The following is a 26,058-nucleotide window of genomic DNA, read 5'->3' as shown; positions in this document are numbered from 1 at the left end:
TCTGTGGAAATTGTGGGGTGTGCTCCTGTATTTTTGTACGACCCTTCGACTGGTTCGCTTCTGTGATTCCAACACAGCAGAAGTGTAGTAGTTAGCTAGCTCTATAATTTACCGGGCTAGGTGTGAATCTAGGAGCAAAACGGAGCACAGCTTTCAGCTGTAGGTATATGTAGGTAGCAACGCTAGTGCTAAATAAGTATTTAGCTGGTCGGCTCCATGACGCCGGGTAAGTAGGGCTCATGAGACTGCTCACCAAAAGAACGAAGGGGAACCAAGTTGCCTCAACTTTCCTAGACTTTTAGCTATGATACTAATGCTGAGGGCTCGCTGATATCGTTGTCTGTCTTACTAGAACGTTGTATCTTTGCGTCGTTGCTAACGTGTGATGCTAGCACTGAGTTCCCTTGTGCACACAAGACACTCCTAAACCGTACAACGGAACGTAAATAAAATACAAGCAACGCAATCACTAACAAGAAGAACCTTTTGACACCGATGTTGTCTATGTAGTCCAAATATTGAGGGATCCTTAGGGGTGGGGAAATCAATAATAATAATAAATAAAGAATATATGAGAGAGAACAAAACAACATCTTCTAAATGATGTCATTGGTTGTGCTCAAGCCTTCGGCGATGACATCATTTAGAAGATGTTGCCTCCCAAAGCCACTAGCAGGGGTGGGTTAAAGTCTTCAACCTCTTGATCTAGCAGGGGTGGGTTAAAGTCTTCAACCTCTTGATCTGCAGTTAAGTGCTCGAACCACTGCACTGTACTCATCCTGTTTGTAGGTACGCCCACTACAATACCATAATGTGATAGTGATGGTGGTAGTGATAGTACCTTGACCACACACACACAGTAACACACACAGTAACACTCACACACACACACACCTACAGACAGACAAAACAGGTGTGACAGGTGTGACAGGTGTAACCCACCTCGAATACGTCTTCGTCCAGGAGGCGTGTCCCGAACACGGTCACGCCCTCCGTGCTCACCTGGGGGGCGGGGCCTCTCTGGAGGTCAAGGGTCACAACCTTCTCACAGTCCAGGAACAAAGTCACTGATTGGCCCTCCACACTGTAGGCAACCCTGTGCCACCTGGACACACACACACATACGTAGGTATACATGGTTGAAACATCTCCCTGTGTGTGTGTGTGTGTGTGTACACTTACTTGCCGTCCGCCAGCTGCACCTTCCTGAAGGTGGGGTAGAGGTGTGGGGGGGGTTGGCCCTGCTGGTCCTCGTACAGAAAGACAGGGGAGCGTCCCAGCTCCAGCCCCAGCTGCTGGGAGCCTCGGGGGTCATACAGAGACAGCAGGAACACCTGGGAGCCCCGCGCTGCCCGGACCGTCATCACCACCGAGAAGTCCTCTGGGAAGCCCGAGGCTGGACAGGGTTACAGATATAGTATTATAGAAACACACACACAGGGAGACATGGCTAGAAACATATAGTCATATAAACATAGATGTGTTCTCTGATCTTTATGTTAGATATGTTCTATATTCTGTGTTAGATGTGTTCTCTGTTCTACCTGGGAACAGCTGTTTTGTGGGCACGCTCAATTGAATCTTCCTGCTGATCTTCAGTGATAGGTCGGTCTCCTCCTGGCCCTGCCTACTGGTGCAGAGCCCTGCCTCCAGTGATACGCCCTCCATATCTTCTGATAGAGCCAGCACCCTCAGCACATCCACCGCATTGGCTGACAACAAGGGAGGGGCGGGGTCAGCAAACAGAAATGAGTCATGATAAGTTGTGTTAGTATGCTGTCATGCAATCACACACACACACACACACACCTACACACTCACGCTCATACACACACACACTCACACACACAGACGTTTTAACAGTGTGAGAGGTACGTAAGGTCCATGGTATGTCGGCCTATAAAATCTACACAATTAAGTCACTTCATGAAACATTCTATCCAGCTGCACCTCTCTGTTTCTCTCTCTTAGTAGCTATCTCTTTATCTCTCTCTGAATCTCACTTTTTATTTATCTTTCTCTCTTACACACAGACATGGACACAATGCCAACCAACAGACACACACAGTGTGTGTATTTGTCAGGCAGTCCTTTCACATGGTCCTAATCAGTTGGGTTCCAGCTCTGGTTATAACCTGGAGCTTTGAACACACACACACACACACACACACACATGTCTCACACAGTTCACATGCACACACAAACTGTCAGCCTATAAGCTGTGACAGTCAACAGAGCAGAATGTTATAAACTGCAGTGGCTTTGTATAAAGGGTTAGGATATAGTATTAATTTAGGGGAAAATGGCAAATTCAGAAAAAGCTTGCCACGAGCAAGCTAGCTGTAGCCTGGCTCTGCCCTCCTACGTACTTCCGCTCAATTTGGACTAGGTCTGGGAGCTCGGCTCTGAAGTCGGTTTCCAGAAACAATATTTTTGTAGGTCCAATCAGCAAACAGAGGGAGTGGCTGAGAACGATGACGTTAATGTCGTGCACTAGTTTGAGTAGTTCAGTAATGGCGAGCAAAACTATTCTGCGGTTGTGGCAACGCTGCCGAATATCCGTAGGCTAAAGCCGGAGCAAGAACATTCCTTGCTGAGTTTTGTTGGTGGCCATGATGTTGTGGCCCTCCTCCCCACGGGGTTCGGGAAAAGTTTGATTTTCCAGCTACGGCAGCTAGCTCCGTTACAGTAGTGGTGAAGGAGTTGGCTAAGGCGAACGCTAGCGATTGATTATGGCAGATCAGAGTGGCTCTGGGCGGATCCAATAGTTTAAAACTTCAACAGAGGACCCGCCTTCAAGGAAGTTAACGTTTGTTAATGGAGCGATCCCAGACCCTGTGTACAAATGAAATGTACGAGGGTCTGGTTAGGACCAGGCAAATGCTTTGGGACTTCCACGCTTAATGCGAGCGCGCGTAGTGCGCGAGCGAATTCTTTTGGCTGATTTGAGCGAAAAATAGTTTTTGGAGCTTGATGTAAAACAAACAAACATAGCCGTTTGTCCAATTGGTAAAACATTGTCTAGTGAAGGTAATTACGTTCACGTTTCTTAACCTGGTTTTCCATCTTTATATTGTCTCTATAGCTAACTTTCGATCTGTCAGTGTCACTGTTGTGTGTAAGCGGCACTAAGCTGCATAGACGTTCATTTGGAATAGACCAACCGGCCTGGGGGAAAGGGGGGCCGGCCAACCGTGTCGCTCAATCTTCTTCCAACATTTTTATTAGTAGTAAAAATTATGGGCCGGCGGCCCTCCGGCCCAAAAGTGCTTCGGCCCATCAGGAACTCTCCCGATTCTCTAGATGGCCAGTCCGCTACTGGCTGGTAGTACTCCACAGCATGATACTGGCTGTGCAACAGCACATCTGTTCACATTGTATCTATACGTCGTTGCTAACGTGTGCTGACTTGGTGACGTAGCTAGCACTGAGTACCCTTCGTCGACTAAAGGCACTTTTTGCCACAAAAACGTTGTAACCTCCTAAACCGTTCAACGGAACGTAAATTAAAATACAAGCACTGCAATAGAGGCCAAGACGAATATTTTGACACAGGCGTTGTCTATGTAGTCCAAATATTGACTGATCCTTAGCGGTGCGAAAATAAACAATAAAAATAAATATATATATGTGGGAGGTTAAGGTCAAGGTATGTCAAGGAGAGAGAGGTCAGGAGAACAATGGTCGTGCTCGCCGAAGGCATAAGCACACCCATTTACACATATACCTTCACACACTCACACACACTCCTGTGCAGACACTCAGAAACACTCAAACACACACACATAGTTCATATTATTGAAGCAGGAGTCTCTTCTGGAATCCAGATGTGTGTGTATGTGTGTGTATGTGTGTGTTTGAGAGAGAGGGAGAGAGAGAGACAGAGAGAGAGAGAGAGAGAGAGAGAGAGAGAGAGAGAGAGAGAGAGAGAGAGAGAGCAGTGTATTGGGGGGTGTATGAAAGAGATCTAAGACATTAGGACCTTGTTGCATTCTTCACCCTGACCAGGAAATAATGACAGTCTAATCACACGCACACACATACCATACACACTCACTCACATTGACACACATACAGACACACTCTCTCTCTCTTGTTCTCTGTCACACGCACGCGCACACAGAAAAGCTGCTTCTGATCTGGAAGCTGTTATTACCTGATGTTACACTCTACCTCCCTCCTCTCTCTCTCTACCTACCTACCTCCCTCTCTCTCGCTCTCTCTCTCTACCACCTTCCTCTCTCTTTACCTCCCTCCTCTCTCTCTCTCTCTCCTCTATCTCTCTCTCTCTCCTCTATCTCTCTCTCTCTCCTCTATCTCTCTCCCCTCCCTCCTTTCTCTCTACCTTCTCTCTCTACCTCCCTCTCTCTCTACCTCCCTCGTCTCTCTCTCTCTTTCTATCTCTCTACCTCCCTCTTTCTCTCTATCTCCCTCTCTCTCTCTACCTCCCTCCCCTCTCTCTCTATCTCTTTCTCTCTATCTCCCTCTCTCTCTCTCTACCTCCCTCCCCTCTCTCTCTCTATCTCTCTCTCTCTCTACCTCCCTCTCTCTCTCTCTACCTCCCTCCCTCTCTCTCTCTCTCTTTCTCTCTACCTCCCTACTCTGTCTTTACCTACCTACTATACATCCATCCTCTCTCTCTCTACTTCCTCTCTCTCAAACACACACAGAAAGCCTGGCATGGGTCTATCCAGCTGTGATGTTTGTAAACCTTGTAATTATGGCATCACCTGTCCACCACATCAACTCTGACTACACGCACACAAAGACACACACACACATACATAAATACTCACACACACTTATTCACACATACACACACACGTGCCTCTGAGCAGCGATGACTGTAACCTCTGACCTGTAGAGCTGCAGAAGTCTCTCATTACTAGGTCAGGGTCAGGGGTCAGCAGATGAGGCTTAAAGAAGGCACACCCTGAGAGCACAATCAGCCAACCAGGGACACTGGACCAGTCAGCCAATCAGAGCTGAAAACTGAGGGGCCTGCATTTCCTGTAAAGCCTGGAGGTACAGACATGCCCAGACACACACACACACACCAGAGCCGCTGGCACACATGTGGTGAGCATGCATTTGCCCCAATACTTTCCACTCAGCAGAGTATTGAGCACATTTAATGTATCTACTATAAAAAATAAAGGATAAATTACTTCGCTAAATTTCAGCCCGTTTATTCAGTTGACTATAACGCACTACTTCAAAAGCTGACTGCAACACGTGATGCACCTGTCAGTCAGAGTGGTCTCCTAGCTACAGCCAACCCAGCCCCAGAAGCAGAGCATCGACCCCCCCTCTCAACAACTCCTTACTGCTAACGCCATCGAGCATAGATTGTATTAAAACGAGTCAGTGCAGATGATTACCAAAAACGCCAATATGTCCCAGATTTTGCCCCCGCTTTTGGACCTGTGGTGCCACCTCTGCTACACACACACACACACACACACACACACACACACACACACACACACACACACACACACACACAGGGGCGCCTTATAGGGGGGAAAAGCTAGGACGATTCTAAGGGCCCCTGACTGACAGGTGCCCCAAAAAATAGAAAAACGAATAGAAATGATCAAAAAAATATACATATATATTTCCTTTTCATGGGGCCCAAAATTCGTGGCAGCGCCCCTGCACACACACACCTAGATGCCCATGGCCTGGTGTTTCATTTTGAGTCTATATTGAGTGATTGGTTAAATACCGATAAACAGCGCCATGGTAACGGGTCGCCTCGTGCGCTAACGAGACAGAGACAGACCGACCTGGCTTTCAGAGGCAAGCCCGAACCAGCACGAAGGACCAGCACGGAGAGAACCAGAGGGGGGGAGAGATGGATAGAGGGGGTGGAGAGAGGGGGTGGAGAGATGGGGAGCGAGGGGTGGGGGAGAAGAGAGAGGAAGACGGGGGAGAGATAGGGACTGAAAGAGAGTGCAGACAGAAACACGGAGGGGTAGGTTTACACAGAAACATGGAGGGGTAGATATTGTTCCGGGAGGAAGGTGACAGTTACAGTAACTCTCCTGCACAGCTATTTCTACTCCTTAGGCATGTTTATTCGGATATCTCGATTTACCTGATTGTGCTGCGCGCGTGGTATGCAGAACGGCAGTGACGAGAAGCACAAACGGAGATATCCAATTGTCCCGCGCCGGTCGGTGCATCTTTCACCCAATTTTTTTTTAACTGTCTGTCCACGGTTAGTCCCGGGTGTCCTTGCGCTCCACTTGGTAACTGCAACAGCGGGGTTCAACGGCGGCTGCACGCGGGGCTTCCGACTCTCACGGCCAGTGCTTCCCACGTCCGGTCGTCCGGTTGATCTGTGATGGACGGATGAAAGGGAAAATAAAACTCAGTTTTCGTTGCCAGAAACCCTCACTCACATTATGTCTGCCAGCACCCGTCAACTTTCTCTTTCCCTCTCTCCTCCCTCCTTCTCTCCCCCTCTCTGCTACCTCCTTCTCTCCTCCCCCCCTCTTTTCCCGGTGAACCCTCCCTCATGGAGTTAGCCTCGCGGCAGAGTTGTTGCGGTTACAGAAACGATTGTCTCGTGCCCACAGATATACAGCTCATAAATAATGAGCAACAAAAACAAAACTATGGTTTCAGATGATACCAGGTCTCTCTCTCTCTCTCTCTCTCTCTCTCTCTCTCTCTCTCTCTCTCTCTCTCTCTCTCTCTCTCTCTCTCTCTCTCTCTCTCTCTCTCTCTCTCTCTCTCTCTCTCTCTCTCTCTCTCTCTCTCTCTCTCTCTCTCTCTCTCTCTCTCTCTCTCTCTCTCTCTGGTCACACACACACACACACACACACACACACTCTGGAGACCCTGGCATGCTAGGACAGAACGGAGCTGCCCGACTAATAGAAATATGCTGCTGCAGATTCCGGTCTCTGCCCAGCCTTGCTCTGTCTCCCTGTCTCCCTGTCTCCCTCACACACACACACACACACACACACACACACTCAGGTGTTGAGCACCTTGTGCTCCAGTGGAAACAGCCACAGGCTGGAATCTTGGTAGGCAGCAGGTAACACATACTCTAACACACCCACAGACACTCTTTACGATCCAACACACACTCACACAAACACACACATGCACACGTGTAGTTTGGTACAGCTCAGTGATAGACATCTGCCTGCAGATTGAGAGGTTACAGGTTCAAATTCCCTCTCTTTCTTTCGAGAAAATTATCTGCTGAAGAAACTTCTTATTAAAAGTAGTAACACATCCTTCTCTCTCTCTCTCTCTCCCTCTCCTATGTCTCTCTCCCCCTCCTCTCTCTCTCTCCCTCTCCTATGTCTCTCTCCCCCTCCTCTCTCTTTCTCTCTCTCTCTCTCTCTCCCCCTTCCTCTCTCCCCCCCTCCTCTCTTTCTCTCTCTCCCCTTCCTCTCTCTTTCTCTCTCTCTCTCTCTCTCTCTCTCTCTCTCTCTCTCTCTCTCTCTCTCTCTTTCTCTCTCCTCCCCTCCTATGTCTCTCTCCCCCCTCCCCCCCTCCCCCCTCCTCTCTCTCTCTCTCTCTCTCTCTCTCTCTCTCTCTCTCTCTCTCTCTCTCTCTCTCTCTCTCTCTCTCTCTGTGTGTTCTCCCCTCCTTTGGATGTGAGACTACCTCATCATAAGACAAAACACATGTGAAAACTTCCAGCAGGTTATCAGGTGTGAACACACACACACGCACACACACACACACACACACACACACACGCACGCACACACACACACACACACACACACACGCACACACACACACACACACACACACACACACACACACACGCACACACACACACACACACACACACACACTCACACTCTCCTTCCCTCCCGTCTTGGGTGGATTCCAGATGTATCTCTAAACCCACTCCCTTACGAAGGTGTTACAGCAGAAGTGAATGTGTGTGTTAGACGTATAGTCCATTAAGCATAGTTGGTCAACCAAGTTTTTATCATTGTAATCTTTGATGGCATCTACGTTTTTCGCAAACTAGAAAATATATCTGCCGCTAGATGGCGCCAGAGCGGAACAGATAGGAAATGCACGCTGTGAGATCGATGAGGAAATTAGTTTCATCTCAGTTTGTCGTTGAGGCTTTCGTTATGTTTACGAGATAACGGCGAGACTCAGAAGCAAGACCAAACAAACCTTCTGTCTGGACACCAAGTAGCGGAACGTAAAACTATGCACAAACTATGCATGTTCCGTTATGCAAGCGAATCCAGTAATTATGAAAGACAACAAGGGTTAAGAACGAGGCGACCAACCGGCAATCTGCCAGTTAGATAATCACCGCGCTGGTGTTGTCCATGTGACCCCCCCGCTCCCTCATGTAGTCACTGGACGTGCGTGTGTGTGTGTTATCCGCTTATTGTGGCTCGTAACTCACAGCTCGCCTCATTCTCCAGGACTCGTATCCAGAACCCCCAACCCCACCGGACAGCAGCCTTTCCTTACCGATACAGTTGAGGGATGGCGAACGCGGGACAGAAAGTGGTACTAATTACGGGCTGCTCCTCCGGTATCGGGTTGCGGATGGCCGTGATGTTGGCCAAGGATGAGAAGCAACGGTATCACGGTGAGAGAGAGAGAGGTGGATGGAGAGTGACCGGAATTGAGAGAATCTGATGAGACATTCAGATTGTCCTCAAGGATCCCCTGTCCTGCATGTTCTAGATGTTTCCCTGCTTCAACACACCTGATTCTAATGAATGTTCGTTATCAGGCTTCTGCTGAGCTTCATAATGACCCATTCAATAGAATCAGGTGTTGGAAACATCTTGCAGGACAGGGGGTCCTTGAGGGCCAGGGTGAGAAACACTGCTGTAGATACTGTACACTGTACAGTATCCTATGGTGTCAGGTTGTATAGTGAATAATATGTGTGTGAGAGAGACTGTATGTGTGTGTGGTTTTTGAGTGTGTGTCTGTGACATTGTGAGCAGCTGGGAATGTAAACACACACACATAGCTGGTTATGTCTCTGATCTCTACTTAATCCTCACCAGTCCAATGCAAGCGTCCTTCTTGCTGCCAGGCCCATCACAGCCAGGGGCTGTGTCTGGACAGTGTTCCCCCAGCTATGGGGGCTGTGTCTCTGGGCAGGGAGCCAGGCAGGAGGGGGGTTATTTCTGGAGACCTGGGTTTGCTAACACTAATCTGATGCTAAGATGCTCTGATCCTGGTCTGGAGGAGCTATTTTAGACTGAGAGAGGGAGGAGCAACAAAAAGGAGGAAGAGAGTGGGAGTGGAGGAGAAGAGTGGAGGAGAAGTGACTGTGTTTTTGAGTTTAACCATCATACTCTCACTCTCACCCTTTACCTCTCCATCATACTCTCACTCTCACCCTTTACCTCTCCATCATACTCTCACTCTCACCCTTTACCTCTCCATCATACTCTCACCCTCCCTCTGTCCCCCCTCCAACCTCTCGCTTTGTCTTCTCTCTATCGCTCCTCTTTCTCTCCTCATTGTTCTTGAACGATTACAACATGTACAACGCAGAGTGCAGTCACTGCACACACTCACGACACACAGAGAGATAGAGCCCCTCACATAGGTACACACAGAGAGATAGAGCCCCTCACACTCACGACACACAGAGAGATAGAGCCCCTCACATAGGTACACACAGAGAGATAGAGCCCCACACACTCACGACACACAGAGAGATAGAGCCCCTCACATAGGTACACACAGAGAGATAGAGCCCCACACACTCACGACACACAGAGAGATAGAGCCCCTCACATAGGTACACACAGAGAGATAGAGCCCCACACTCACGACACACAGAGAGATAGAGCCCCTCACATAGGTACACACAGAGAGATAGAGCCCCACACTCACGACACACAGAGAGATAGAGCCCCTCACATAGGTACACACAGAGAGATAGAGCCCCACACTCACGACACACAGAGAGATAGAGCCCCTCACATAGGTACACACAGAGAGATAGAGCCCCACACACTCACGACACACAGAGAGATAGAGCCCCACACACTCACGACACACAGAGAGATAGAGCCCCTCACATAGGTACACACAGAGAGATAGAGCCCCACACATAGGTACACACAGAGAGATAGAGCCCCACACATAGGTACACACAGAGAGATAGAGCCCCACACTCACGACACACAGAGAGATAGAGCCCCACACACTCACGACACACAGAGAGATAGAGCCCCTCACATAGGTACACACAGAGAGATAGAGCCCCTCACATAGGTACACACAGAGAGATAGAGCCCCACACATAGGTACACACAGAGAGATAGAGCCCCACACTCACGACACACAGAGAGATAGAGCCCCACACACTCACGACACACAGAGAGATAGAGCCCCTCACATAGGTACACACAGAGAGATAGAGCCCCACACATAGGTACACACAGAGAGATAGAGCCCCACACATAGGTACACACAGAGAGATAGAGCCCCTCACATAGGTACACACAGAGAGATAGAGCCCCACACTCACGACACACAGAGAGATAGAGCCCCACACTCACGACACACAGAGAGATAGAGCCCCTCACATAGGTACTAGACACACCTGCACCAAACCTACAGTACAAGCATTCCAGGGGACATGCAGCAACCTGTAACTTCTTTTCTCTGAGGGGGTTAGGGTTAGGGGGAGGCGGGGATGAGAGAGAAAAGGTGTAACCACTCCTCAACAGACTATTATGACACCTTGACCGTAACTTTCCCTCCCTCCCTTCCTCTCTCTCCCTCTCTCCTCTCTTTCTGTAGCAGTGAACTGGGGTTGACCTCAGACATGGTCATTGGGAGGAAGGAGGAGGGGAGAGAAAGTATAGTTTGTGGACTGTGAACTCATAATGACCCCCCCCCCCCCCGTAGTCATAGCGACCATGCGTGACCTGAAGCGTAAGGAGAAGCTGGTGGAGGCAGCGGGGGAGGCGTACGGACGCACGCTGACCCTGGCCACGCTGGACGTCTGCACGGACCAGTCAGTCACAGACTGTATCAACAGCATCAAGGACCGCCATGTAGACGTGCTCAGTAAGTCACACACACCATTCACACACCATACACTTGCTTGCTTGTAGTCCATCGAGGCCGATGATGACGTCCACTTCTGACTTCAACGGTGAATTCGCTGGTGACTGTATAGTCCTATCCTGGATCCACAGGTCTTGTCACAGGTGGGACATGTGTATGTAATAGTGGTGGTACTGGCAACCTTGGTTGGGTTTCTTTTATGCCTTCTTTCCTGCCTGTCCTGTCTCCTGGCTGTCCTGTCTCCTGGCTGTCCTGTCTCCTGGCTGTCCTGTCTCCTGTCTCCTGGCTGTCCTGTCTCCTGTCTGTCCTGTCTCCTGGCTGTCCTGTCTCCTGGCTGTCCTGTCTCCTGGCTGTCCTGTCTCCTGTCTCCTGGCTGTCCTGTCTCCTGGCTGTCCTGTCTCCTGGCTGTCCTGTCTCCTGTCTCCTGGCTGTCCTGTCTCCTGCCTGTCCTGTCTCCTGCCTGTCCTGTCTCCGGGCTGTCCTGTCTCCTGTCTCCTGGCTGTCCTGTCTCCTGGCTGTCCTGTCTCCTGCCTGTCCTGTCTCCTGCCTGTCCTGTCTCCGGGCTGTCCTGTCTCCTGGCTGTCCTGTCTCCTGTCTCCTGGCTGTCCTGTCTCCTGCCTGTCCTGTCTCCTGCCTGTCCTGTCTCCGGGCTGTCCTGTCTCCTGGCTGTCCTGTCTCCTGTCTCCTGGCTGTCCTGTCTCCTGTCTGTCCTGTCTCCTGGCTGTCCTGTCTCCTGGCTGTCCTGTCTCCTGGCTGTCCTGTCTCCTGTCTCCTGGCTGTCCTGTCTCCTGCCTGTCCTGTCTCCTGCCTGTCCTGTCTCCGGGCTGTCCTGTCTCCTGGCTGTCCTGTCTCCTGTCTCCTGGCTGTCCTGTCTCCTGTCTGTCCTGTCTCCTGGCTGTCCTGTCTCCTGGCTGTCCTGTCTCCTGGCTGTCCTGTCTCCTGGCTGTCCTGTCTCCTGTCTCCTGGCTGTCCTGTCTCCTGCCTGTCCTGTCTCCTGCCTGTCCTGTCTCCTGGCTGTCCTGTCTCCTGTCTCCTACCTGTCCTGTCTCCTGCCTGTCCTGTCTCCTGCCTGTCCTGTCTCCTGTCTCCTGGCTGTCCTGTCTCCTGGCTGTCCTGTCTCCTGTCTCCTGGCTGTCCTGTCTCCTGTCTGTCCTGTCTCCTGGCTGTCCTGTCTCCTGGCTGTCCTGTCTCCTGGCTGTCCTGTCTCCTGGCTGTCCTGTCTCCTGTCTCCTGGCTGTCCTGTCTCCTGCCTGTCCTGTCTCCTGCCTGTCCTGTCTCCTGGCTGTCCTGTCTCCTGTCTCCTACCTGTCCTGTCTCCTGCCTGTCCTGTCTCCTGCCTGTCCTGTCTCCTGTCTCCTGGCTGTCCTGTCTCCTCCCTGTCCTGTCTCCTGGCAGTCCTGTCTCCTGGCTGTCCTGTCTCCTGTCTCCTGTCTCCTGCCTGTCCTGTCTCCTGGCTGTCTCCTGGCTGTCACCCTAGCATTCATACCATCATGAAACTGACGGAGGATGTTGACAAACTTGCTAGGGCATCCAAACCATAGCAAGATGTCCCACAGTAGGTCTCTCTGCACAGTGTCGAAGGCTTTGGAGAGGTCGACAAAAGCCATAAACAGGTCTTGATGTTGCTCCCTGCACTTTTCCTGAAGTTGCCTGGCTGTAAAGACCATGTCGACTGTACTCCTGTTCTTTCTGAAGCCACACTGTGATTCTGGGAGCAGTGACTCTGTGATGTTGTTGAGTAGCCTCTGCAGCAACACCTTGGCCAGGACCTTACCAGCAACAGCAGGGAGTGATATACCCCTGTGGTTGCCACATATGGTCTTGTCACCTTTGTTCTTGTAGATGGTGACAAGTTTGGCATCTCTCCATTGCTGTGGGATGTTTTCATCAGCCCATACTTTAATGATGTGTTGATGCAGCGCTCTTGTACAGAGGTAACCACCCTGTTACAGCAGTTATGCAGGGATATTGTTGATGCCCGGAGACGTGTTGTTCTTCAGGGAGCGGACGGCTGACAGAACCTCCAGGAAGGTCGGGGGCTGCTTAAGGTTGTCAATCAGTGGAAGTTCAGGCAGTTGATCCAGGATGGTGTGATCTGCTTCAGAGTCCTGATTCAGCAGTGTCTTAAAATGTTCAGCCCATCTCTCCAGTACACTGCTCTGGTCTGTTAGGACTCTGAGCCCATCTGCTGTTTTCAGGGTGTAGATAGATTTGACACACACACACACACACACACCATACACACACACACACACACACACCATACACACACTCACACACACACCACACACACAGACTGTATCAACAGCATCAAGGACCGCCATGTAGACATGCTCAGTAAGACACACACACCATGCATACTCACTCTCACACACACACACACTCACACACACACACACACCATACAGACACTTACACACCGTATCTCCGTGGTCTGCTAATAAAAATGTTCAACATTATTGTTCTTATTCTACACACACAGATTCCAGAAATGAGACATGATGCTCTGTGTTGTTGTGCTGCCACCTGCTGGTCAACACTGTAAAACATCAGAAACACAAGTGGGCTGTGCTAATGCTCCCTCCCCCTCACCTCTCCCCCTCACCCCTCCCCCTCACCCCTCCCCCTCACCTCTCCCCCTCACCTCTCCTCCTCACCCCTCCCCCTCACCCCTCCCCCTCACCCCTCCCCCTCACCTCTCCCCCTCACCTCTCCCCCTCACCCCTCCCCCTCACCCCTCCCCCTCACCCCTCTCCCTCACCTCTCCCCCTCACCTCTCCCCCTCACCCCTCCCCCTCACCTCTCCCCCTCACCTCTCTCCCTCACCTCTCCCCCTCACCTCTCTCCCTCACGTCTCTCCCTTACCTCTCCCCTTCACCTCAGTCAACAACGCGGGGATCGGTCTGGTGGGGCCTCTGGAGAGCATCCCCATGCAGGAGATGAAACAGGTGTTTGAGACCAATGTGTTCGGTGTGATCAGGATGATCAAGGAGGTGATGCCAGACATGAAGAAGAGGAGAGGAGGCCACATCATCGTGATCAGCAGCGTGATGGGCCTACAAGGTAGGGAGGAGGAGGGAGGTGAGGGAGGAGGACGGAGGAGAGAAGGGAGGAGGAGGGAGGTGAGGGAGGAGGAGGGAGGAGAGAAGGGAGGAGGAGGGAGGTGAGGGAGGAGGAGGGAGGTGAGGGAGGAGGAGGGAGGTGAGGGAGGAGAGAAGGGAGGAGGAGGGAGGTGAGGGAGGAGGAGGGAGGAGAGAAGGGAGGAGGAGGGAGGTGAGGGAGGAGGGAGGAGAGAAGGGAGGAGGAGGGAGGTGAGGGAGGAGGAGGGAGGAGAGAAGGGAGGAGGAGGGAGGTGAGGGAGGAGAGAAGGGAGCAGGAGGGAAGGGGTAGAGAAGAGGATAGGACGAGACCAGTCTCATTTGTGTGCAGGGGTGGTGTTTAACGACGTGTATGCAGCGTCTAAGTTTGCAATTGAGGGCTTCTGTGAGAGTTTGGCTGTGCAGCTGCTCAAGTTCAACGTCACGTAAGTACAACTACAACTTCCACAATGCACTGCTCCTACACTTACCAGCATGCCCCTGTCCACTGCCTCAGGCTTCTCAAGTCCCTCAAGTCTTGTTCTCATTTCCTTATCTCTGGTTCCCCCCCCCCCCCCCCTCCAGCATGTCCATGATCGAACCAGGCCCAGTGCATACAGAGTTTGAGGCTAAGATGATTGAGGATGTTCGTCAGAAGGAGTTTCCAGGAGCAGATGCAGACACAGTCAACTACTTCAAGAACGTGTACCTGCCCTCCTCCCTCGACATCTTCCAGACCCTGGGGCAGAACCCCGATGACATCGCCAGGGTAGGTCACAACCAGCCAGCCAGTCACAACCAGCCAGCCAGTCACAACCAGTCAGTCACAACCAGCCAGTCACAACCAACCAGCCAGTCACAACCAGCCAGTCAGTCACAACCAGCCAGCCAATCACAACCAGCAGGTCACAACCAGCCAGTCAGTCACAACCAGCCAGTCACAACCAGCCAGCCAGTCACAACCAGCCAGCCACAACCAGTCAGTCACAACCAGCCAGCCAGTCACAACCAGTCAGTCACAACCAGCCAGTCACAACCAGCCAGTCACAACCAGCCAGCCAGTCACAACCAATCACAACCAGCCAGTCACAACCAGCCAGCCAGTCACAACCAGCCAGCCATCAGTATGTTTCTGCTTGTTTACCTGAGTGTTCCTGACCTGCAGGTGACCCAGAAGGTGATAGAGTCGGACAGTCCCCGCTTCAGGAACATGACCAACCCCCTGTACACTCCCATCGTGGCCCTGAAGTACGCAGACGAGACAGGGGGTCTGTCAGTCAAGGCCTTCTACCACATGCTCTTCAACCTGGGTCCCCTCATGCACATCAGCATGAAGGCCATGCAGTACCTCACCTGTGGCTGTCTGAGGGGCCGGGCTGTGGCCCCACACTGACACACACTGACACACACACACACTGACACACACACACACTGATACACGTATACACACACTGACACACACTGATACACGTATACACACACTGATACACGTATACACACACTGACACACACTGATACACGTATACACACACTGACACACACTGATACACGTATACACACACTGACACACACTGATACACGTATACACACACTGACACACACACTGATACACACACACACTGATACACGTATACACACACTGACACACACTGACACACTCTGACACACACCTGGAGAAGGATGATGAATGATGCAAAGACACTTAACCAATCATGGACATTCAATAAATCTATTTCTAGATTAAAGTCAATAGCTTTATCACTGTTTCTGTTTTTGTCCCAAAGGGTGTTGTACTTACACACACATCCCGCCTGCCCACACACACACACACACGTCTGAATCAGGACTCAGGGTTATAACTGACATACAATGGGTTTTATTCCTTTTTGGTTATTTTCTGCAGTTATACATTTTCCTCTGTAACAACCTTTTCTTACAAAGTCCCAAAAACTGAAAAGTTCAAATACAATCAAGTCTACACATCTAGCACATGCATGGAAGACCCCAGTGGCTCGGGTGATGGTGGTTTTCTTCTTCTATGGTGTTAGTGTAACATGAGCTCTCAGCTAACATCTTTAAACCCACAGAGGAAGAACAAAGGGATTATAAAACCAAACAAAGAAAGATAATGATAATAATAATAATGGGTGAGGAGAAGAGGTGGTGGGGGGGAGGGTTAGTGGGGGACTGGGGAGGAAGAGAGGGGAGAGGGAGGGTGGAAGGAAGGAAGGAAGGAAGGAAGGAAGGAAGGAAGGAAGGAAGGAAGGAAGGAAGGAAGGAAGGAAGGAAAAGGGAGGGAGGCTCAGCTTGAGGTATAGGAAGATTGAAGAGAAGTGTGTGCGTGTCAGTTATGTTCAGTAGTGTGTGTGTGTGTTTTAAGTACTGATGAGTGTGTGTCTTTTTGTCTAAGGTATAACGGTGTGTGTCACAGGTGTTTGTGTGTAAAAATAAGTTCCTACAGTTGAGGTGTGTGTTTGTGTGCTCCTATACGTGTGTGTTTATATATGTGTGTGTGTGCATGTTTGTTGTGTGTATATGTGTGTGTGTGTTTGAGAATGTGTTGTGTGAAAACGATGTGTATATGGTGTGTGTATGGTATATATGTACGTGTGTGTGTGTTTGTATGGTATGTATATGCATATGTGTGTGTGTATGGTATGTGTGTGTGTGAGTGTATATGTGTGCGTGTTCCTCAGGTGTTAGAAAGAACACTGTCAGGTGCCCCTGGGGGAGGGGGGGTGAGGGGGCGGGGTCAGTATCGTCCAGCCAACCACTGTTCACCTGGAGACAGAGCAAGATAGGGTTACCATGGATACAAGGACACACTATACACAGGAGACTGCCTTAGGAACATCTGGAGATGGGGTTGTCATGGCTACAGGCCTGGCGACTGTGTTGTCATGGTTACTAACCTGGAGCCAGTGGTCATGGCCTGGAAGGTCTCTATAGTCTCCCCTCTGGAGTATAGCACTGGGCTGGGTATCCACCTACACACACACACACACACACACACACCAGACAGAGGTCAACAAAGGGGATACAATTCATTCAACATACTCTGAAGATCACAGGAAAGGAGAGGAAGACAGGTGGAAGGGGGGAGAGGGTTTGGTTGTGTGTGTGACGGTGTTCTACCTGTGAACGAGTGGGTGGAAGTGTGGGTGAGGTTGTTTTGAATGTAAACTGTCAACCAGCACCCCTGTGTGTGTGTCTGGAGTGTGTACCTGAGCTGGGCGTGGCAGGGGAGTTGTCCTGGCTGTGCAGTGAGGAGGCGGACGCGGCGTCTACAGCTGTCTTCACAGCGTACAGGTTGGCCTCCTCCTGGAACTTCCCAATGTTCTTCTTGTAGCGGATCCTCTTGTTCCCAAACCAGTTAGACACCTGTGGGCAAACCACGTCTCCTAGGTTACCACATCTCCTAGGTTATCACGTCTCCTAAGTTACATTGTCTCCTAAGTTACTACGTTTCTTAGGTTACCCAGTCTCCTAGGTTACATCAACTCCTAGGTTACATAATCTCCTAGGAAACCATGTATCCTTGGTAACCATGGATGGCCCCAGACCTCCAGGTGTCTATGATGTCAAGGCCGGAGTGATTTGATCCCCCCAGATCATGTAGGTTACCAGGGAGACAGTGAGGCAGGTTACCTGGGAGACGGTGATGCTGCACTTCTTGGCTAGCTCCTCCTTGGCTTCCTCACTGGGGTAGGGGTTAGACAGGTGGGAGTAGAAGTACTCATTCAGGACCTCTGTGGCCTGCTTGTTGAAGTTACGACGTTTCCTTCTACGCACACGCACACATCACACACACACCAGATATACACACACAGATGTTCTCAGTTAGTTCAGCACCAAATAGTAAAACGTTATATATATGTACATACAACCCCCCCTTCACACACACACACACACACACACACTCCACACACCCCCGCCCCCCCACTCCACACACACACCTACCTGGCGTCGAGGAAGCGAGACCTCAGGATCATGACGGCCTCGCAGGTGCTCTGCTTCAGCTGCATCTGGATGGAGGAGAACTTGCGGTGGATGATGCCCACCATGCGCTCGATCTCCTTGGGGGAGATGGGACGCGTCCGGCTCTGCTCCCTCAGCAAGTTCATCACATGGTTGGTGAACTCACTGCAAGCCTGCACACACAGTAACACATCACATGGTTGGTGAACTCACTGCAGGCCTGTGTGTGTATATGAGTGTGTGTGTATGTGTGTGTACCTGCTCATATTTCTCGAGCTCAGAGTGGTAGATCTGTCTGATCTGGGCCAGCTTAGCTCTGTAGTCGGAGTGCTCGATGCTTCCGTCGCTAGGCGACCCCCCTCCTCCTGCTGCCGCTGCCGCCGCCGCTGCTGCTGCTGAAGCCCCGCCCTTCTCCGGCCCGGACACGCCCTCTGCCAGGAGCATGTTGTCCAGCCGCATGATCTGAGGGTCTGGTGGGTCCTCCTCCTGTATCCCACGGATACTGAGGACTGGTGGAGGGGGAGGGGAGAGATGTGAGTCAAGGTTAGATACTGTAGGACAGTGTAGTTGAGTTAGCAGTTCCACCTGTGTCCAGCAGAAGGCACCCAACCCCAGCAGACAGAACTTCCACACAGGACCAGCTCTCCCAGGACCAGCTCTCCCAGACCCAGACCAGGACCAGCTCTCCCAGACCCAGACCAGGACCAGACCCAGACCAGGACCAGCTCTCCCAGACCCAGACCAGGACCAGACCCAGACCAGGACCAGCTCTCCCAGACCCAGACCAGGACCAGACCCAGACCAGGACCAGCTCTCCCAGACCCAGACCAGGACCAGACCTAGGACCAACCTTCCCAGACCCAGACCAGCTCTCCCAGACCCAGACCAGGACCAGACCCAGACCAGGACCAGCTCTCCCAGACCCAGACCAGGACCAGCTCTCCCAGAACCAGACCTGGACCAGCTCTCCCAGACCCAGACCAGGACCAGCTCTGCCAGACCCAGACCAGGACCAGACCAGACCAGGACCAGCTCTCCCAGACCCAGACCAGGACCAGCTCTCCCAGACCCAGACCAGGACCAGACCAGACCAGACCAGACCAGGACCAGGACCAGACCTAGGACCAGACCAGACCAAGACCAAGACCAAGACCAAGACCAAGACCAAGACCAAGACCAGACCCAGGCAGACCAGACCAAGACCAGACCCAGGCAGACCAGGACCAGACCCAGGACCAGGCCAGTCCCAGGACCAAACAAGACCAGGACCAGACCCAGACCTTAAGTGTGCGTGGTGGTGAGGGGGGGGGGGGTGTTGGTTGTATGGGATTCTGAGAATACAACACACAATCACATAAGAAAATGACCTACAGATTTCTGCAGTGTGTTTGAGTCTAATGGTTATAAGAAGATCAAGTTTAAGAAATGTGTGTTTACTTAATTTATAGAGAGGGGGGGAGAGAGAGGAGAGAGAGGGGGGGAGAGAGGAAGAGAGAGGGGGGGGGGAGAGAGGAAGAGAGAGAGGGGAGAGAGAGGAAGAGAGAGGGGGGGGAGAGAGGAAGAGAGAGAGGGGGGGAGAGAGGCAGGAGAATAGAGAGAGAGAGGTAACACGTGTGTGTCTGTGTTGCTATGGTAGCAGTTCCTACTTTTCCTGGCATCTCCTGCCAAAAAGCAACACATACACACACACACTCCCACACACACTCTCATACACACACACACACTTTCATAAGACACACACTCTCCCACCCACACTCTCATACACACATACACTCTCCCACACACACACTCTCTCTCATACACACACTAACAATCTCACACACACTAACTTGCACACAGTGGTTAATTATGGCAGCTCCTAAGCAGCCAGTGAAAAATGAAAGCTCATTTGAGAGGTCATTAATTTGAACAGTTATGTAAATTAGGTGGCAATTACCGCCTGCTGCAGCCCCTTACCCGTTCATAAACACACACAGACACACACGCACACACAAGGACACACCAATATTTACACAATTCCCAGCCTCAACTACTACTGCCAAACAAAATATTCTAGTCCAGAGTCAAGAACCTGGCAACCCAAATACAGCTCTGACTCCCGACCCAACCTGGCAATCCAAATACAGTTCTGACTCCAGCTCAATTTCTTTATTTACAAAATACAAATAATTATGACATGATTTCACTGGTCTACCACATTTGGTCTGCTATGGTTCCATACTTTAAAAAAATACCAGGTTAGACCAGACTACTCTGGACCTGGACCAGAACCAGAACCAGACACCTCATTGTGACAGATTAACCAGATTAAATTGAGTACTCAATCTGACTCACAGAGAGAAAGAGAGGGAGAGCAGGGGGAGAAGAGAGAGACGAGAGACGGAAAAAGACACAGAGAGGGAAGGGAGAGTGAGTGAGTGTGAGTGTGAGAGTGAGAGTGAGTGAGGGAGTGAGGGAGTGAGGGAGTGAGGGAGTGAGGGAGTGAGGGAGGGAGGGAGTGAGGGAGTGAGGGAGTGAGGGAGTGAGGGAGTGAGGGAGTGAGGGAGGGAGGGAGTGAGGGAGTGAGGGAGTGAGGGAGTGAGGGAGTGAGGGAGTGAGGGAGTGAGGGAGTGAGGGAGTGAGGGAGTGAGGGAGTGAGGGAGTGAGGGAGTGAGGGAGTGAGGGAGTGAGGGAGTGAGGGAGGGAGGGAATCTGGAGGAGCCAGGTCCCATTAGTTTTAATTAATCCATAATTAGTCTGGCTTACAGAGCAGCCTCCTATGCTACTGAAACCCTACACACACACACACACACACTCTAACACCTTAGTATATCAGTCACCATGTTTCCAGCAGCGCTAGGCCGCAGCAGGGACAGCGGGTGGCCACAGCACCCCAGCCAGTGAGAGGGCAGTGGGGAGACCCTGTCCACATGACAGGCCCTGGGTGCTACTGGTGCTGATACTAGTGCTACTGGTGCTGATACTGGTGGTACTGGTGCTGATACTGGTGCTACTGGTGCTGATACTAATGGTACTGGTGCTGATACTGGTGGTACTGGTGCTGATACTGGTGCTGATACTAGTGGTACTGGTGCTGATACTGGTGGTACTGGTGCTGATACTAGTGGTACTGGTGCTGATACTGGTGGTACTGGTGCTGATACTGGTGGTACCGGTGCTGATACTGGTGCTGATACTAGTGCTGATACTGGTGGTACTGGTGCTGATACTGGTGCTACTGGTGATACTGGTGCTGATACTGTTTACAGGGAAAACAGGTCAGTTTGCTTGCTAATCCTTCACCATGCGCAACACACACATATAGCAAGCTAAATACACACTCTCACACACACACACAGCAAGCTACATACAGGCACTAGAGGCCCTCCCCTCCTATACACAACCAACCACAAGACACACAAACACAAGAACATAAACAGAGAGGAGGGAGAGGGAAAGAGACGGGGTGGAAGGGATTCTCCACTATGAAAGACATCGGGTAAATACCACTGCTGTTACCTAGGCAACCATAATCCCCGCCACTTTCACCCTCATGGCCAATAGGGTGCGAATGACAGGGTGATTGACAGGTCTAAACCGAAGAAACATACAATTATACCTTCTATCATTATAAAAGGAGAAATGAGGGAGAGGGAGGAAGAGAGGGAGGGAGAGAGAAATGGAGGGGAGAGAGATGGAGGGAGAGAGAGAGGGAGGAAGAGATGGGAGAGAGAGAGATAGAGGGGGAGATGGAGGGAGAGATGGAGGGAGGAAGAGATGGGAGAGAGATAGAGGGGGGGATGGAGGGAGAGATGGAGGGGGAAATGGAGGGAGAGATGGAGGGGGAAATGGAGGGAGAGATGGAGGGGGAAATGGAGGGGGAGATGGAGGGGGAGATGGAGGGGGAGATGGAGGGGGAGATGGAGGGGGAGATGGCGGGGGAGATGGAGGGGGAGATGGAGGGGGAGATGGAGGGGGAGATGGCGGTCTCTTAGCAGTGTGCTGATTGGTGCACTCACCTGTCTTTTCTTTGATCTCACACAGAACACTGAAGAGGGCTGGCTTCATCCTGTGACAGTTCAACGCATGCTTCCTGTTAGGGGAGGGGGGGACAACAAAGTTAGTCAAACTGATATAGCTCTAAGTGAGTTAAACCCACACCATCACTTACACACACCACAAAAACTCTTACACACTCACCACACGCACTCTCACAAACATACAGTCAGTGTTAGTGGCTAGACCTGTTAAAGACTGCAGGTTAAGCAGGTTTGAGCACATAACTACCCCATTTACCTGAACCAGGCAACCAACACACCCTTACAAACCTGGCAACCTTGAACCTGGCAACCCTAACACCCTGACAAACCAAAATACCCTGACAAACCTGGCAACCCCACTGGGATGGAGTTACATGGTACATGTATGTTTGTCAGTAAGAGAAATCTGTGGATCTTTTTCTCCCTCTCTTTATTTACCTGTCCATCCACTATTTAGCGTGTCTATCTATCAAACCATTTATTCATCTATCATCTATTTATATACCCCTTCTCCCTTATAAAGTATAAATGTAAACATACTTATAATATTCTTTAGTAGTAGTTTAACAGTTGCACTTCTTATGTCACCATAGAGCTGCTAGTTCAACGTTGTTCCTGCGTCCAGCACAAACAGCTTAAACACAATGGTAATGTTGTGGCGTCTTAGCGCTTTGGTGTGTGTGTGTGTGTGTGTGTCAGGGTCATTATTTCGGGGAGCTATTTACAGACCGCCAGGGGGTCAAACGGTGTGATATTCGATCCGAGATTCTCTCACCCGGAGGCAGATAAGCAGGTTCCCGCCCCAACCCCCTCGCACGCGCACACAGCCCCGACCCCCAAATGGCCATCTCCATTTCTACAGCAGCCCCTCCCCCCGCTCTTTCTTCGGTCCTTTGTCGTTATTCTCCGTTAATGACGTGATGACCGATCAATCTCACGTGGCTCCGCAAACTCGTTTTGGTTAATTAGTCCGTCGGGCTGTGCTCGTGAAAGTTGGGAGTGTTTATACAGAGAGTAAGAGAGAAAAAGAGAGGGAGAGAGAGGAGCGTTGACGGTCTGAATATTACTGTAAGAAATATATGGAAAGTTTTAGCCCCGATGTTAGGTCGACGTGTGTATATGTGTGTGTGCCCGTCACCTCGCGCCGTTGAAGTACGGGTAAACACAAACATGGCAGCCCAATAGTAAACAAACCGGCGCCCCTCTGCGAGCCTCGTCCCTCTAACCATATAACTATTAATTACAGCACGCGGAATTAACGAGCAGGGCTATAATGTGCCTGCATGCTACCTTGGGACCGAGCGCGCAGGCCGTGTTTGTGTGACTGTGTGTGTGTTTCAGACTAAACGTGGTTCTGTTCTACACCTGAAAATGAACCCCACACCAGCGTCTAATACCACACTCTTTACATACACTCACTCTATACACACACACCCTCCCCGTGCCCGGGTCACCTGGCCTGGGCTTCGTCCAGACTCTCGTCCGTGATTGCCATGATCTGCTGAAGGATGTCCCCGATGTCCTGCTGGCCCGGCTGGCCGAGGGAGTGCTGCTTCCGGGCGGCCTCGTGTTCCACCATGTCCCCCTGCATCCCCGACAGTCCGGCGAGACCCGACATCAGGCGGGCCTGCTCCTCCATGCCCGGGAGAAAAATCTCGCCGTTTTTGCGACCAAACTAGGGGGAGGAAAGTGTCTGGTTCCCTGGTGTGGAGGGTGAGGAGGAGGAGGGGAGAATCCTTCACAAAGCCAGTAGCTGGTGGCCTTTATCTGGACCTGAACAAACCAAGTGCTTCAAAGTAACCGCCACCGGGATAATGTGACCTAACGGGCAGCAATGTGGTCGCTACAACCGCTGCCAACGCATCGCTCTTCCTGCCCGACAGGCGCGAGGTCTTACCGTGTTAACAATTTACTTGTCAAAGTGAAGACCAGTTCGTGAACCGTCGGGGCGTCCGCTGCAACAACACTAAAACACCGTCCGTCTTCTTTGGCATAAAAACCCACCGTTGTACAGATGTGCACTGGTCTTTTGTAATCCGAAATAGAGGCGTGTGCGGTCCGGGGTTGTCCTCCGGTTAAGACCGAGCGTTAAGAAGAAAGAAAAAAGCCTAGAAAGAAAAACGAGAAAGAGAGGTAGAGCGGAGAGAAAGAGAGGTAGAGAAACGGTCAGCTAAATGTGGGGGGAGGGCGCGCGAGCGGGGACGGTGCCTGCGAGGGAAGGAAAATGGCAACAATTCGACCAGCTCGGTACGATCTTAACTCCTCTCCGGTGGACCGGGGGACGCTCCGGCCTATATCCACACTGTGTCTCGGTGAAAGACACGGTTTTACAGCCAGCCCGAAACCGAACCATATCCCGGTGTTGTGAACAATAAGAACTGGGGCTGGTTAGCGGTGGTCGACCAATAAAGCCCAACGTGACAGATACCGAGCTGTTCCCGTCCTCGGTCTCCGGGAGATACTGGGCTGCTTGGGCGGTAGGGAAAAAAGTCAAATACGAGAAGGAATAAAAAGATAAAATGAATAAACTCCCTTGCCTGGGCACGGCTCCGCCTGGATTCCTTCTCGACCCGCGTGAAAGGTTTATTTTCCTCTTTTCCGTTCGTCTCTTTCTTTCTTCGCTCTCTCTGCGTGTCCCTCGCCAAGCCCGCGTCTCCCTGCGCTTACACATTCAACGTCCAACACGGCAGTCTCGCGAACGCCCCCCCCCCCCCCCCTCCGCGGGCCTCCTCCACGGCGCTACGTCACCGTGTCCCGGGGGAAGCTGCAGTTACGCACCGGACCGCAGAGGGGCGAGCTTCCCGGAACCATGGAAACCGTGTTGTTGATACGCTGATGTCTCGTCGTCAGACACAGAATGTAGGCCTCGAGCCACTATGAACTCTGCTGAACACACATCAGGGCCGGCCCTAAAGTTTTGGGGCCGTAAACAAAAAAGTATATTGGGTCCTTTAGATGTTTTACACATGTTTTTTTGGGGGTGGCCCGAACCAATCGCGGGGCCTAAACAAATGTTTCGTTTGTTTATTGGGTTGGGCCAGCCCTGAAACACATACACACACTTCACACAGGTTGAGTATTGTTTGAGTGTGTGAGTGTGTGTGAGTGCATGTGTACATTCATGACTTGGTGGCAGAGTATGTTCCTTTTCATTAGCATATCATTAGCATGTTCACCATGCACCAATCACAGAGAGCTTTCATCTTTGACCCCATGGTTTCTATGCATAATGCTAATGAGCACAGACCATTTCTACAGCTTGAAAGGGTTTGTTAAACATTCAAAAAGTGTGTGCATGTGTGTGTGTTAGTGAGTAAATGAGTGAGTGTGTGTATGTGTGAGAATCATGTACACAAAATACACAAACATACAGATTTTGTGTGTGTAAGACAGACCTTATCTTTCTGTGTTGCAATAAAAACAGTAACCCATACAGCCACTGTAAGCCAGGACTGTGTGGTGTGTGTCCTCCTCTTTCACACCCCCCTCCTCTCCCCATCTCCTCTCTCTCCCCTCCCCCTCTCTCGCCAGCTCCAGCCGTCAATCACCCTGAAAGGGGGCGGGTTAATGTCCCCGAGTTTTACTTCCCCCTCCCCCCCTTGCCATGGAAACCAAGCTGCCAATCACCAGTCCAGCTGTCTGACCGGCATTCCCAGACACACACAGATTCACTCACTCCAACACACACACACACACACATTACACACACTGTTAGATCAACACACATCCATACATATCAACACAAACACACTGTCCCAGGTCCCAGTAGGTCACCTCTGGTTGGTTCTCATTAATTTGCCAATCAGCCAATCAAATTAGAGCATTGACTACCCCCCCCCCCCCCCCATTGACACCGCTAGTGTTCTGCTCTGCATGTTGCCATGCCAACCGGGACCCGAGCACCCCTGAAATTCTCTCCAGGAGTGTGTGTG

The 26,058-nt window shown here is 51.2% G+C and overlaps 3 protein-coding genes across 5 annotated transcripts in view; 1 reads left to right on the top strand and 2 right to left on the bottom strand.

Annotated features, from left to right (window-relative positions):
• Nucleotides 1-5,744, bottom strand: part of col5a3b (collagen, type V, alpha 3b) — a 35,022-nt gene extending 29,278 nt beyond the window's left edge. The window contains exons 1-4 of the mRNA XM_084685885.1: nucleotides 5,729-5,744; nucleotides 1,545-1,712; nucleotides 1,183-1,396; nucleotides 943-1,105 (exon numbers count right to left, since the gene is read on the bottom strand). Of these exons, the coding sequence (XP_084542011.1) occupies nucleotides 943-1,105; nucleotides 1,183-1,396; nucleotides 1,545-1,712; nucleotides 5,729-5,744 (561 nt within the window). The remainder of the gene's footprint in view (nucleotides 1-942; nucleotides 1,106-1,182; nucleotides 1,397-1,544; nucleotides 1,713-5,728) is intronic.
• A 2,746-nt stretch (nucleotides 5,745-8,490) lies between these two features.
• LOC146237200 (retinol dehydrogenase 8-like) lies at nucleotides 8,491-15,522 on the top strand. The gene is made up of 6 exons (XM_084685365.1): nucleotides 8,491-8,596; nucleotides 10,891-11,052; nucleotides 13,936-14,115; nucleotides 14,482-14,575; nucleotides 14,715-14,898; nucleotides 15,295-15,522. The coding sequence occupies exons 1-6, from the start codon at nucleotides 8,491-8,493 to the stop codon at nucleotides 15,520-15,522; spliced, it is 954 nt and encodes a 317-aa protein (XP_084541491.1).
• Nucleotides 15,523-15,982: 460 nt separating this feature from the next.
• On the bottom strand, nucleotides 15,983-24,817 carry LOC146237199 (pre-B-cell leukemia transcription factor 1-like). Of its 3 annotated transcripts, none has more exons than XM_084685701.1 (9): nucleotides 24,024-24,817; nucleotides 23,581-23,899; nucleotides 22,106-22,179; nucleotides 18,366-18,616; nucleotides 18,090-18,280; nucleotides 17,778-17,913; nucleotides 17,354-17,510; nucleotides 17,042-17,116; nucleotides 15,983-16,910 (listed from the first exon to the last, which is right to left on the bottom strand). In XM_084685701.1, exons 2-8 carry the CDS (start codon nucleotides 23,763-23,765, stop codon nucleotides 17,073-17,075), a joined length of 1,038 nt encoding a protein of 345 aa, XP_084541827.1. In that variant the 5' UTR covers nucleotides 23,766-23,899; nucleotides 24,024-24,817; the 3' UTR covers nucleotides 15,983-16,910; nucleotides 17,042-17,072. The 3 variants fall into 3 exon arrangements, with proteins under 3 accessions (XP_084541827.1, XP_084541828.1, XP_084541826.1); XM_084685702.1 differs by having other exon boundaries at nucleotides 23,581-23,827; XM_084685700.1 differs by having other exon boundaries at nucleotides 23,581-24,234; nucleotides 24,664-24,814.
• Between the last annotated feature and the right edge of the window lie 1,241 nt (nucleotides 24,818-26,058).

This window comes from Hypomesus nipponensis, chromosome 21 (assembly GCF_054491055.1).
Source record: "Hypomesus nipponensis isolate SF chromosome 21, ASM5449105v1, whole genome shotgun sequence".
In the NCBI taxonomy this organism is placed as follows: Eukaryota; Metazoa; Chordata; class Actinopteri; order Osmeriformes; family Osmeridae; genus Hypomesus; species Hypomesus nipponensis.
The sequence above is the reverse complement of the archived record's forward strand: the minus strand, read 5'-3'. Positions and strand labels throughout refer to the sequence as shown.

Excerpts from the sequence above, each read along its gene's own strand:
- LOC146237200 (XM_084685365.1), top strand. The coding sequence starts at position 8,491 with ATGGCGAACGCGGGACAGAAAGTGGTACTAATTACGGGCTGCTCCTCC. Across the intron at positions 14,576-14,714 it reads CTGCTCAAGTTCAACGTCAC|CATGTCCATGATCGAACCAG; the intron begins GTAAGTACAACT and ends CCCCCCCTCCAG. Across the intron at positions 14,899-15,294 it reads ACCCCGATGACATCGCCAGG|GTGACCCAGAAGGTGATAGA; the intron begins GTAGGTCACAAC and ends CCTGACCTGCAG.
- LOC146237199 (XM_084685701.1), bottom strand. The coding sequence starts at position 23,765 with ATGGAGGAGCAGGCCCGCCTGATGTCGGGTCTCGCCGGACTGTCGGGG. Across the intron at positions 17,511-17,777 it reads GCAGCATCACCGTCTCCCAG|GTGTCTAACTGGTTTGGGAA; the intron begins GTAACCTGCCTC and ends GTTTGCCCACAG. Across the intron at positions 17,117-17,353 it reads CCCTGCCACGCCCAGCTCAG|GTGGATACCCAGCCCAGTGC; the intron begins GTACACACTCCA and ends GTGTGTGTGTAG.